The 12,680-nt window shown below is 46.0% G+C and overlaps 2 protein-coding genes across 4 annotated transcripts in view; one reads left to right on the top strand and one right to left on the bottom strand.

Annotated features, from left to right (window-relative positions):
- LOC123164930 (probable calcium-binding protein CML21) overlaps positions 1 to 752 on the top strand; it is a 3,179-nt gene extending 2,427 nt beyond the window's left edge. For both annotated transcript variants that reach the window (XM_044582542.1, XM_044582543.1), the window contains exon 5: positions 395 to 752. In XM_044582542.1, coding sequence (XP_044438477.1) covers positions 395 to 498 — 104 coding nt within the window. In that variant the 3' untranslated portion in view covers positions 499 to 752. The remainder of the gene's footprint in view (positions 1 to 394) is intronic.
- A 139-nt stretch (positions 753 to 891) lies between these two features.
- Positions 892 to 4,339, bottom strand: LOC123164929 (myb family transcription factor PHL7). 2 transcript variants are annotated; one of them, XM_044582540.1, is made up of 7 exons: positions 4,098 to 4,339; positions 3,349 to 3,572; positions 2,987 to 3,063; positions 2,854 to 2,896; positions 2,717 to 2,774; positions 2,424 to 2,493; positions 892 to 1,631 (listed from the first exon to the last, which is right to left on the bottom strand). In XM_044582540.1, exons 2-7 carry the CDS (start codon positions 3,560 to 3,562, stop codon positions 1,077 to 1,079), a joined length of 1,017 nt encoding a protein of 338 aa, XP_044438475.1. In that variant the 5' UTR covers positions 3,563 to 3,572; positions 4,098 to 4,339; the 3' UTR covers positions 892 to 1,076. The 2 variants fall into 2 exon arrangements, with proteins under 2 accessions (XP_044438475.1, XP_044438476.1); XM_044582541.1 differs by having other exon boundaries at positions 3,349 to 3,590; positions 4,098 to 4,319.
- Positions 4,340 to 12,680: the final 8,341 nt, after the last annotated feature.

The following is a 12,680-nucleotide window of genomic DNA, read 5'->3' as shown; positions in this document are numbered from 1 at the left end:
TTCCGCAGTCATATATATATTTGTGAATCACAACAGCTTTTTCTCATACCAAAGGTACAAAAAGGTCTGGCACACGATGTCTCTTCAAATGAATTATTTCCATTGACTGGACATATGCCTACTGAATAAAATGACTAGCTCTCTAATCTCTGTTTGCCCTTTTTTTTAACGTTCACTCTACACTCACGAGTCATCTAGATGAAGAAAACTCTGAATGTAGCTACTTGATGTCAGCTTTTGACAGAATCATCTGTGAACAAACTCTGCAAAATTGTGAATGTTTTGCCTTCTCTGCAGCTGCGGAATCCAAAACTGATAATCTGCACTGTCAGTCTAGAAGCCGCATCTTCTTATTCGGTAACTAATGTATGTCCTTTTTCTCACATGGCACCAGAGGAGATGGATTGGGACAAGAATGGGATGGTTACCTTCAAGGAATTTCTGTTTGCATTCACTCGCTGGGTAGGGATAGGCGAAAACGAGGACGACGATGAATGAACAATGTGGAAGCGACAGCTGAAGAATATGGCCGACTATAAATTGGTTGCATGGTGGTTTTATCTTCTTTTATGTTCGTGATAGAATGACTGACATGTCTGAACACCTGTATCGACAGTGTCTGTAACAGCTTCGCCTCCATTGCACAAATTATGCTGTATCGTAAACAAAAGAGACCGCCCCGTGCTGATTTGTTCTTGTGTAGCTTATACTTGTTGACATACATCATCCAATATTCATGCCTACTTTGACAACAGATTGTGAAATCAGTTTAACGACCGGACACCGAGCCCAAAATCAAGTACAATCCGAAGCCCAATAACAGCAGTTTCACCATGATGAAGAAGCTCCAGATCGTTAACATCACAATCCGTTAAAATAGCATGGAGCCTCTGACAGAATAAACACAAGTTTTCTTTTTTGAGATTTGCCAACACTTTATTGATCCATAGAAATGTTCAAAGGAATAAACACAAGTGGTGCAATACAACACACATCGAAGGCATGGTCCACATCATCTACTCTGTTCTATTGACCAATAGCTCTACCGACTGATTGATACAGCTAGCGAACCCTAATCAAACATCACTACCCAGGCCATTGGTAAAGCCATCTTCAATGGCATCCAAAGCCGCAGATGAACCAGATCGCCCTGTGCCGGATGAGAACACTGAGCTCAGCTGCAAATCAGAACCCGAGCTCGATTCCGGAATGATGCGAGGAAGTGCGAACTCGCTGTTTCCGTGGCCAAGGCTGTTGCTGAAACGAGCCCTCTTGCTATCTCTGGGGCTGTTTAGGAGGCAACCGGCACCACAACTGGAATCCGGTGTCGAAAACTCACGGTCCAAGGAGAGGCAGTCGTCATGTGAAGAAAGAACCTTGAGCAGCTCATCTGTTCCTTCCAGGTCACCACTTGCAGTCACGGCGTTGTCCCGGAATGGGGGCTCTGAGGTCAGGACTGGGGTCGATGGCTCAGTCTTGCTGAAATCATGGTGGAGCTCCTCCTCAGCCAGGGCGAGGGCGTTCATTTTACCTGATTCGCACAGCACACCGCTCAGGCGCTGCTGCTCCTCCATGATCTTCTGGAGATACTTGCCTTGGGCTTCTATTCTGAGCTGTAGCTGCCTTTGTACCTGCAAATATGTTTTGCTGAAGCAGTTAGTGACATAGTTTCGTGCAATTGGAAGGCAAAGACAGAAGCTTCACATGACACTGCTTCACTGCCTGAAAAATTATGCATGACCAGACCAGTTTCACAACTGTGCTTCCTACAGCAGTTTCGCTGAGACTGAATCAAGAGCTAATGTGAGATGATTATTGACACAGGATTATGCCATCCAACAAATATAATGTTTGCAAAGTCAGAACAGCTAGTGTTTACTTAAGTTTTATGGCAGACATGATGTCACACAATCTCAGCTGATTTATATAGTGATGATGTATTTCAACTTCAACTTATTTTAGGTCAGGGATGGTGTGTTTCAACTTCAACTCATTTTTGCAGTAACGATGTGTTTCAGCTGATTTTGAGCCAGACAAAGAATTTGTACGCATGATAAGTCGAAAATATATACTTTGCCATTTTAGAATGTACAACATTGAGCTAGTCTTTTTTATGTTTTGGGGTAACGTACAGTATGGGGAATGTGCTGCTGTAAATATTTGGCAATCACATGCTAAAGGAGTATGCATGTCAATGGGCTTAATATGGTAAATTAACCAGATTCAATGCAGAAAACATTACTATTTCCATGGAAAAGCTTAGTATTTAGTGTCCTGTGCAAATGTTCAGCGTCCATGGAAAAGCTTAGTATTCAGTACGGTATTGTTTTACTGCCAGCCGTGCCAGAATAAGCCACTCACAGAGTGCTCACTAGAACATGAATCTAAGTCACAGATTCGGAGCCCATAATGTATCTACTTACCTCTAATTGTTCATGCAGCCGCTTTTGCACCTCCATCTGCAACTTTAGAACCTCACTTGTTTCCATTCCCCTGTTGTTGAAAGGTATGCTTTATCAAGATTCAGGAAACAGAAGAACCTTCAAGTTGACTACCAGTCTACCAGAAAGTTCCACAGTCAATAATTTGAGAGTATAAGCATCAGATGGATTAGACTCAGGTAAAATATATAAATTGAAGTCTACATTTTAGATAACTACATTGGTATGCCACATATATCAGCCTTTTGCGAAATACATGCGAAAAGCAAACTTACGGGGAGCTTTCGATTCCTGCAAGCAGATTTCCTAAATCTTTCTTCTCCAACTTGTCACCTACAATACAAAAACTGTATCATGGTGCATTCGAACTCTCGCAAGCTAAATCAAACCTTTCTGTTCTACAATTACCCACCGCTAGCTGTGGGGTCTGGGATGTACTTTGCAAGCCGATATTTCTGAAGAAACAGAAAACTCAATCAGTAAATGCAGGGGTAAGTTCATAAGAATATTATGCCGAAGTGCTAAGTATCTCAGGGTTCAGTTACCTGCAGATGACTTTTGACATGATAAATGGTCAACCCTTGAACACCCATTGTTCTGAGAATTCCCTTTGGAGTAGCCCCTGAAAGCACAACGGCATCAGTGCCTAAATCTAAATGTATGGGTTCATGAAAGATACCAACATATATCATGTTTGGCTGCTCCATTAACTAACTAGAGCAAACCTGTGTCGAGAGTCAGCAATGCACCCCAAGAATTTAAAATATTAAACAGGGATCATACATATCAGTTGCCGGTTAAGATGAAGGGAAGTAGGAAGGAAGAAATAAGCTAATGACAGTCCAACAAGCTAAGGATCTATAACATATTAAGGAGAAAAGCAAACTAAAAAGGAATCGGAACTTACTGTCAGGTCCACCAAGTCGTGTTACAGCCTCAAGAAAACATCCATGAAGCTCATCTGTCCACCGTAAACGCTGTCTGGTGGCAAAGCTGTTGTTTGAGCTATTTCCACCAATACTGGACGCTGCATTATTGGCAGTTGGTCCGATTTGTTGATCGTGAGAAATCGGATTGCTGTGAGCTGATCCAGTGCTCGAAAATGGCTTTGGTTCATACATCTGGCATCCTCTGAAAAAAGAACGTCAACTAGGTAACCACGTCGTTAGATTTCCGCCACAGCAAGTAGATTATGCAGGGAGGGTATAAGAAATCTAGTCGCTTCGTTGATGTTCTTGAACAATCACTTGGCTAGGAATGCAGTCCACCCATAAGTGGAGGTTGGACCACGTTTCTTGTTTTTATTAAGGAAGGACTCGGAGTTGTCGATTTGGCCTCCGTATTGACAAATGTATTTCATGGGATATTGAACCCCTCGGCCAAGATCTAGCGCCATAACCAAGATTAAAAAAAGTACACTACGTAATGATGGGGAAAGGCATGCAATTTTCTTGAACGGTTGCAATTCGAGAAAGAAATGCAAGATGGATATCTACATTTTCCCCAGTTTCGCAGCACAACAAGGCAACAGCCGCGGTAGGCGGTTCGGCCTCAGCAAAGCAGGTAACTAAACCTAACTGAAACCTACACTGGGAAGTGGAGACCAGAAGAACTAGTAAGATTCCCAAGAACTCGGCGAGGAAAGAGACCGCGCACCTGAATCAAGACCCACCCCTCCCGCAGGATGTATAGCTCCGCGGATGGCGCAGACGGGCCGCGAGGATCCCCGTGCCCCGGGCTAGCGCGGAACCGTACCGTACCGGATGGTTCCCGCAGATTGGGAGATTTTTTCTGTGTCCGCCCCTTCCTCCAGGGAGCTATAAGATTTGGATGGGTTCAGGTCGCCCTGGGCAGCGGGTGCCCTTCACATGGCTATGGCTTTCTCCACCTGACGCGTGTCGCGGAAGTGGAGTGCACACCTTATAGATTTTTTTCCCACTTGAAAATTGTCTTTATTGTTTTCCTTCATTTCTATAAACGTCGTTTTATGTTCTCTAAAATCCAATGCTAAAAATCTGACGTCACATTTTTAGCATTTTGGGGCAAAAACTGTAATCCAAGGTCGTGGCTTCGTCAAGCTTCCAGCAGTCGAGGCGATCAGACGAGTGTGAACATGGGACCTGGAACCTGAGCCGGCTCGGGAACACAGGCGTGCTGTTGACTGGGACGTCGTTGTAGACGCTAGTGAGATTTGCTTGATTCCTGCCCCAGAAGATTTCATTCGGCTGAAAATGCAGTGGACAGTGGATTTTGGAGTGATTGACAAAAAAGGGTTATCGTCCCACAAAACTACCATTTTTAAAAAACTGATCAAAAACTATCAAAATTTTCTAATTTTATGACTAAAAACTACCACCTTCGAAAAATGGCCGGTTTAGATGATTTAAGCATGTTTATGACATGCAGGACCCGCATGTCAGCATCGATCTTCTTCTTCTTCCTCCCCTCTCTCTACTTGGCATTTCAACAAACACCTAACGAGCACAACCACGCCGCGGCCGCCGCTGCCAGCGGTGGTGATCTGTCTGCGCCGCCGCCGCCAGCGGTGATGAGCTGTTTGCACCGCCGAGAACACCGAGGAGTTGGGCCTCCTGGCCACGGACGACCCCGAGCTGCTCCGACCCCGATCACCACTACTAGGAAAAGGCTAATTAGTGGCGCACCTGTTTTGGCCATTAATGGCGCACTACAGGTGCGCCACTATCATCACACCATTAGTAGCTAATACTAATGGCGCATCCCTGGTGCGCCATTAGTATACCAGACAGTAGTGGCGCACCAAGGAGTGCGCCATTAGTGTGTCAAACGGTGCGCCATTACTATTCCTCCCAGGGGGCCATATTTACCTTGTGCTCTGGGTTACTAATGGCGCACTACTAGATAGTGCGCCACTAGTGTGTTTATTGCAGTGCGCCACTAAAGTGCTGTGTGGTGCGCCACTAGTATGAATATTAGGATTTTTTTTCTTTTCTGATATTTGCACAGGTTACAAAATATATTACTGCACAGAATATAGACAGCACAACATATAAACAGCAGATTTATCGAATACAATAGAAGATTAGTCTCCGAATACAATTCATCATATTAGTCTCCGAATTCAAAAGACCGAACAAAGTTAGAACATTACAAGTCTTGAGACCGCGAGTAGCGAGTTTGTCTTCACATTACAAGTCGATATCGATCATTTAAACTACCATCACATAGAAGAGAGCTGCGGTCATCATGATTAGCATCATCGCGATGAAACTGGTCTTCATTCGGTTCCTCCTCCGCTCCCTCCTCTCTCCCGCTAGATAGCGCGCGTATCTAGCTTCCGCCTCCGCCCTAGTGGTGTACCCTTTGTAACTGTTACCGCTGAAACGGTGAACCTGTCTTCGACACTCCTCCCAGTCGTCGTAGACTCCGGGAACCTTACCCTTGTACACGACATACGACAGCATCTTTATGCACTAGCCAAACAAAACGTTAGTAGCAATTCACAGACAATACATAAGCAATATATAAGTATGCAACAAAAGGATCGGAAGAGAAAAGCAAGACATTAATAGCACGATTCATGGTCCTACTAATAAATAGTATCGATTACATATAAGTTGAGCGACTGTCCAAACCAAAGAGACATACAAGTTCATTAAAGTTTAATTACAACATGAGCTAATCGATATTTCAGAACTACGTAGCATCACTACTTTCGACTCGACTCAGGGACCGGAGCGTGGATGAAGCCGCCGTCTGTCGTGATGGTCATGAAATCGCGGGCGTTGTCAGCCTGCATTTGTAGCGTTGTTTCTATCTCACTGTTGGACGGTTGATATCTGAGGTAGAACTGCCCCGAGGTACGAAGGACATCTTGATGGATGATTTCCGCAAACTCCGACTGGATGCGAAAGAATTCTGGTCTGATGTCCGCGTCCTGGATTGCCGACAAGCGTGCGGCCCAATCTTTGAGATTATTTGGTAGCAGAAGGTGATTATGGTCACGTACGATCGCCCGCATGTGATGGAGGGCGTAGTAGGGATCCTTCTGACCGCCAGGCGGCTGCTTGACGCAGGGGAACATCGTATTGTGGGTGAACACGTGCTTGCCGTACCTACGAATTGGCCTGCTGAAGGTGCCTCCAGATCTGGCGTAGCCGGGGAGAACATCATCAAGAACTTTCTTGATATTTGTGTAGTCTTTCTTCGACTGACGGTCCGAGTCGAAATACGTGGCCATGGAATATTTCGGGTTTAAGAGGATGAGTGTGCAATGTGTGTCACTGCACAAAACACGGAATGTTAGAAAAAAAGAACGATCGAAATCTAAGAAATCATATGTTACGGGGCGGTGAGGGGATGACTTACTTGGGAAAGTAAGGCACGAGGAAGTTATCCTTATCTGGGTTTGCCATAATGACGCCTTCGAGGTATGAACTCGCGACTTGCCGGTCCCCAGCGCTGCCCAAGATCTTGGCACGCATGTAGAAGGGGTCGACTATCACGATGTCCGGGGTCTTGTCTCTAATGATCCGCATCTCCATACTCAGCGAAAATAGCCGAAGGTGTAGTGCAGCGGATGAAGGTTAAACATAGCGAAGATGTCATCAAACCGCAGGACGATCGTACCCCCGATGGCGCTATCCACAAAGCCCTTGCCCTCTGGCACCTTGGCCACGAAAACCGGGTATGCCACATCATTCTCGGAGAGACGCCGCTTCTCCAAAGAAAGAACACTATCATGCAGACTCCGCATAGCACCGGTTGCAGCATTGAGCAGATTAGTCGGTAGCATCGGCCTACCCGCCACATGCACCCTCCTCGAGATATCCTTAGGTGAAGGTGGCCCGTCCTGAGCACGGATCATACTCGGTGCCGGCTGGCTCGCACCCTTGTTAGTCTTTCTTTTCCGTCCCTTCTTCTTCTGCTGTAATGGGATCGAGTTCTGCTCAGAGACCGCCTTCTTGAGTGTGTTGGGGCTGATAATATTTCGCACCTCGGCTATCTGAGGCTCGGTGAAGGCGGCAGCTGGAGGCGTCTCCTGAGAACTGAACGCCAGACGACGCCTGTTGCGATTGGGTTTCTCCGTGGTACCAGCTAGATCGTCTTTTGCAGGGTTGGGTTCTTGAGAAGGAGGCCCCAAGAATTCGTCACCGTACCCATGTTCGTTGAAGTACTTATCGACGTTGGTAAATGTACCGTCGTCGTCGTCCGGATCCTGTGCCATATGCATGTCCGGATCCTGTGCCATATGCATGTCCGGTAGCGTTGCGGCGGTCTTGCCATGGCTTGGCACCGGCACGACTGGCGGTGTTGTCTGTGGAGTGGTGTCTCCCGCCCCCAAACGAATCTGGCTCTTCGGCCAAAGCAGGGGCCAGCTTAAGCAGGCGCTGAGGGTCATCACATCATCTTCGTCGGCCCCAGAGGGTCGAAACGGAGGTAACAAGTCGTCGCAGCCCCGCAGCACCCGAACCAGTTGAACCCTATGCACGTTGGGTGGCATCGGATTACCGTGGAACAGGCGGTTGCCCGGTTGAACGATTCTGGCCTTGGCGACATCGATCAACTCGCCGTCCATGAAGTGTAGGAGAGTGCATGGAACGTCGGCGGCGCCCTGCGAAAACATGTAGGGCGTCAGGGATGCCCAGTCAAAGGCAAGGAGATGAAGTCATCGGCCGAGAGGCTTAATTAGTTACCATGATGGCGTCGAGCTCGGCTAATGTCGAGGCACCGCCAACGGCGGGCGTCCAATTGACGGAGGGGCCGCTTGCTGCTGAGGTGCCGGCCGGCGTATTCTTCCCACACCCGGGTGCATTAAGCTGCAATGCCGGCACCGCCGCGGGAGACACCAATGCCGCCTCCGCCGGAGACACCAATGGCGCCGCCGCGGGAGACACCAATGCCGCCTCCGCCGGAGACACCAACAGCGCCGCCGGCGCGTTGCGCGAGTTGCTGCCCGTGAAGCTGGGAATCGGGGGCGGCCCCTGTTGGCCGCCCGCCATCCACGCCTGCAGCCCAGAAACCAAGGTAGGTATAATGGCGGTGACCGTCGCTCCTAGTTGGTCTCGCACTTGCTCTTCGACCATCACTGGAATCCGCGCCACTTGTGCCTTGAGTTGTTGAACCTCGTGCTCCTGGCTTTCCGAGCTGGTCTTTCTCTCCTTTCGCCCAGCGGTATAGTATTCCGACCATTTCGTGGACAAGCCTTTGCCGGCCACACGACCAACTAACGACGGCTTACTGAGCTTATCCTTGTTTTTCATTACGTTCAACGCCCTATTTAAAGGGGTGTCGAAAGGGGAGCTCTGAGACGACCCCGTGCTACTGCTTTCAGTATCCTGCGGAAGGAACGTGAACCATTTAGAAATTTGGCTTCATTAATTAGAATGCAACCTTATGGAGCTAATTACGCGGGGGTGTATTCCTTACCAGAACACGCTCAAGCGCCTTGGTCTTCGGATCCGTGGTAAGCTCCTTGGTTACCGGGTCAATCTTGTACCGGGCCCTGACATAGTTCCTGGTCTGCTTCTCACGGTATTTCTCGAAGAGGGGCGGTAGGCCTTGCTCGGCACGCTCCGCGTCCTCCTTGTCCCATATAGGTTCCGCCACTCTGTAACTGCCGGGACCGAGTTTGTGGACCCCTAAGTTCAAGTCCCACATATCTTTCCCCCACTGACTTGATTCCACAGATGCGTTGCTCTCGCACTTGATCTTGAACTCCCGGTAGTCATGTTCGCTGATCGAAGGATTTTTCTCCTTGATCTTCTCATAACTATCACCTTTTTCAATCATCTCTTCACTGCGGCTCTCCAAGTAGCCAGGGCTGTGCTCATCTTCATGAGGGCGGCACTGTTCACTTTATTCCCTGAGAGGCGTGTGTTTGCGAAGTCACCGGGGAACTTGTATCGTTCGTGCAACTTCGTGAAGAGGAGGTTGCGCAAATTCCCTCGGTCACGATACCTTAGGTTCTCGGTGTTGATCGAGACGGTGCTCCGGAGAATGCACCCGAGCTGTCCCGCGTACCCCTTGACTATTTCTTTGGGCGCCGTTGGATGCCCCTCGGAGGACACTTCAGTAAATTCCTCCTTGACGGTGCCGAGCACGTTCGGGCGCCGGTCCTTCCGTTGCCTCTTCGGTTGGCTGCCATCTGTGCGTGCGCTGCCATCATCAGTGGTGGCATCCTCGGCGGCACCATCAGTGGTGTCATCCCCAACGCCACTAGGGGTTGTGTAGTCGGGATCGGTGTCTTCCATGGCGTCCTCATAACGGTGAGGTTCTTCCTCCATCTCCTGGGACAGCTCCCAGAATGCCTTGCCTGAACCGCCAGCCTCATCATTGTGGTCCATGTTTCGCTCTAAATAGGAAAAAAGTTTGGTAAAAAAGTTGGTTATTGTCAAGGAACAAGATCTCTAAGTTGACCAAATAACCTAATTCTCGAGGAATGTCACCAAAAAGTTGGCTTCGATGTGCGGTACAAAACTGAATTTTGGAAATCTACAGAATGAACAAGCTAAGGGTTTATCGATGCCGAGGCACCCTAAATGCTAAGTTAAGTTTTCGTCATTTAGGGTTTATCGATGCCGAGGCACCCTAAAAGCTAAGGTTTTATCATTTAGGGTTTGTCGACGCCGAGGCACCCTAAAAGCCAAGGTTATATCATTTAGGGTTTGTCGACGCCGAGGCACCCCAAAAGCCTAAGTTTTCATCATTTAGGGTTTATCGATGCCGAGGCACCCTAAAAGCCAAGGTTATATCATTTAGGGTTTGTCGACGCCGAGGCACCCCAAAAGCCTAATTTTTCATCATTTAGGGTTTATCGATGACAAGGCACCCTAAAAGCCTTCATCATCATATCATCTTGAAAATATTATAACAACTAAGTTCATCCTACTTAATTAAGTAATATTGACATTTTGTTAAATCTTAATTAAGTAATAGAGTTTCATTCACTTCTTGCACTAATAGATTGCATTTCCAAGTTCTTATAAGTTATAACGGAGACCCTACAAGGACTTGGAAGCTTTCATGCGTTCTAGGGAAAATTCTGGTGGAGTTCTTCTACTAAGGAGTTGATTGGTTGATATAACAAGTTCTAGGGAAAATTCTAGTGGAGAAATGGAACTGGTTAAGAGTTGAAAGAAAGGTATCTAATTAGAAACATAGGTGGAGGGTCTTGTAGAGGATAGATAGGTAGCAGAATCCATTCAGATGGAAAGCTTTAATGAGGATGAATCAAGATTTGGATAATTCATGCCTTTAGGTGAATAGGAAGTTACTTCTGCAAATATCTGTTGGGTCCAATAAGATAATCCACAGTGTGGTGAAAACACGCCCTTCGAACTGGTTTGAGCTATTGGTGAATGGAGATGGTCTAACATTTTCAGTAGTAAGAAGTGAAGTGGTAATTTTGAGAGCAAATGGTTAGGATGAGTGGTTCCTCTTTCCTGTTTAGCTTTACAATAGAATATTGTTAGTCATGCACACTTGTGCATTTTCAGCCAGGCCCAGTGGAGTTGGCCTAAAAACATTTCTTTCTTTAAGCATGCTACATCCATCTCAAGTATTTATGGTCAAGGGTTAGCAGGGCCATCCAAATAGAGTATGTGGTATGGGCTTTTTTTAGTAGGTCATCCTACCAGATTAGGGTCATCCTACTTAATTAAGTACTAAGATACCCCGACCCATGCATTAGTCGCAAGTACCCCATATGTCCTATTTTTAGCAAAGTCATGCTAAAATTCACGGAAAATTTCAGCATGACCTTTGCGGAAAATAGGACATATGGAGTACCCGAATTTGCCGGAACGGAAGTTAATCGACATTCCGGCAAACTCAAGGGCCTCTCGGGGCACCTGCAAAATCATCACGACACGATGATCGGAGACAAAACCCAGCAAACTAGCAAAGTTACTGACGTGTTTACATAAATTGTTTTCTGTAAAAGATGATCATCATCTTTACAAGTCTTTCTCGATGTCTACAACTATCAGACCATCACAAGTATCAACAGAACATGTCTACAACTATCAGACCATCACAAGTACCATCATTCAGGCCATCATAAGCATAACAGAGCAATGGTGTTTTCTTCAGTACCTTTGATCTGGCTGCTCGGAATCCACTGACCTTCAGATCCGCTGACCAATCCACTAACCTGCTGTAAACTGTACATCATTGTAAAAACACAGTTCATTTCATTTTATTTGTAAATAAATGCAGTTTGTATCAAATTGTTGTACAACAATATATCTTCTAGCCATGAAACCCTACCCTGATTCTCCTTTCTTCCTCTTGCCGAAGAGAAGTTGGCTGCAGAGGATGGTCCAACTCAGATCAGCCTGCAGAAGTTCATTGTATAATTCTGTTTAGTTCCAAGCAGTAGTTCAAGAAGTGCAAATTGCAGAAGTTTGAGAAAGCACTAACTGGAAAGTCTGGTGTTTCCTTGAAAACATGAAAGGGCCTGACTATGCATACACTTTTACAACAAGACATCCACCATACAATTTTTATTAAAGGAAAAGACTTAAGTTAACTTTAATTAAAGTTTCAGTTAAAGTTTAAATTAAAGTTTCAGTTAAAGTTTTAGTTGATTTTAAAGTTAAATTAAATTTTCACTTAAAGTTTCAGTTAAAGGAGAGCACTTGCTACTGGATTTTAGGGCTATTGTAAGCAGTGCACTACTGCACTATTGATAATACTCCTGCACTATTGCACTACTGGAATCCTCCTTCAAACTACTACAAGCAGGAATACTGATGCAAACCCTGGAACTTGCAAGAATGTAGCAGGAGTACAACAAGACAAGAAGATGAGACAATATGGAGGGCACAAGACAAACTACTGAAAAGGTTTCTTTGTGCTGTACTCCAAAATTCAACCAAACAAATTAACTGAAACTTAACAGCAGTAGCAAGTGCTATACTATTGTTGTCCTACACTAAACTAATACAACCAAACAAATTAATTGAAGAAAAACTACTGAAACTATACAAGCACTACAGTCAGATTACACAAAAGTACTGATGCAAGCAGTACAGTACACAAAACTTGCAAACTTACAAGCACTACTGCAACTTAATTAAGCTACTGGAGTAAGTGAATCAACTGCACTTAATTAAGCTACTGGAGTAAGTAACTCCATGGAGTACTCACTGGAGTACAGCTAAATGTTCAGGAGTACTTCTCTAGCATAAGCAACTGCTGACAACTTTCATACTCCAATGAGAAGAGTACTTGTACTCATAGCAGTTCAGAAGTGCA

Source organism: Triticum aestivum, chromosome 7D (genome assembly GCF_018294505.1).
Source record: "Triticum aestivum cultivar Chinese Spring chromosome 7D, IWGSC CS RefSeq v2.1, whole genome shotgun sequence".
Classification (NCBI taxonomy): domain Eukaryota; kingdom Viridiplantae; phylum Streptophyta; class Magnoliopsida; order Poales; family Poaceae; genus Triticum; species Triticum aestivum.
Note: the sequence above shows the minus strand (reverse complement) of the source record. Positions and strands in the feature narration are given on the sequence as shown.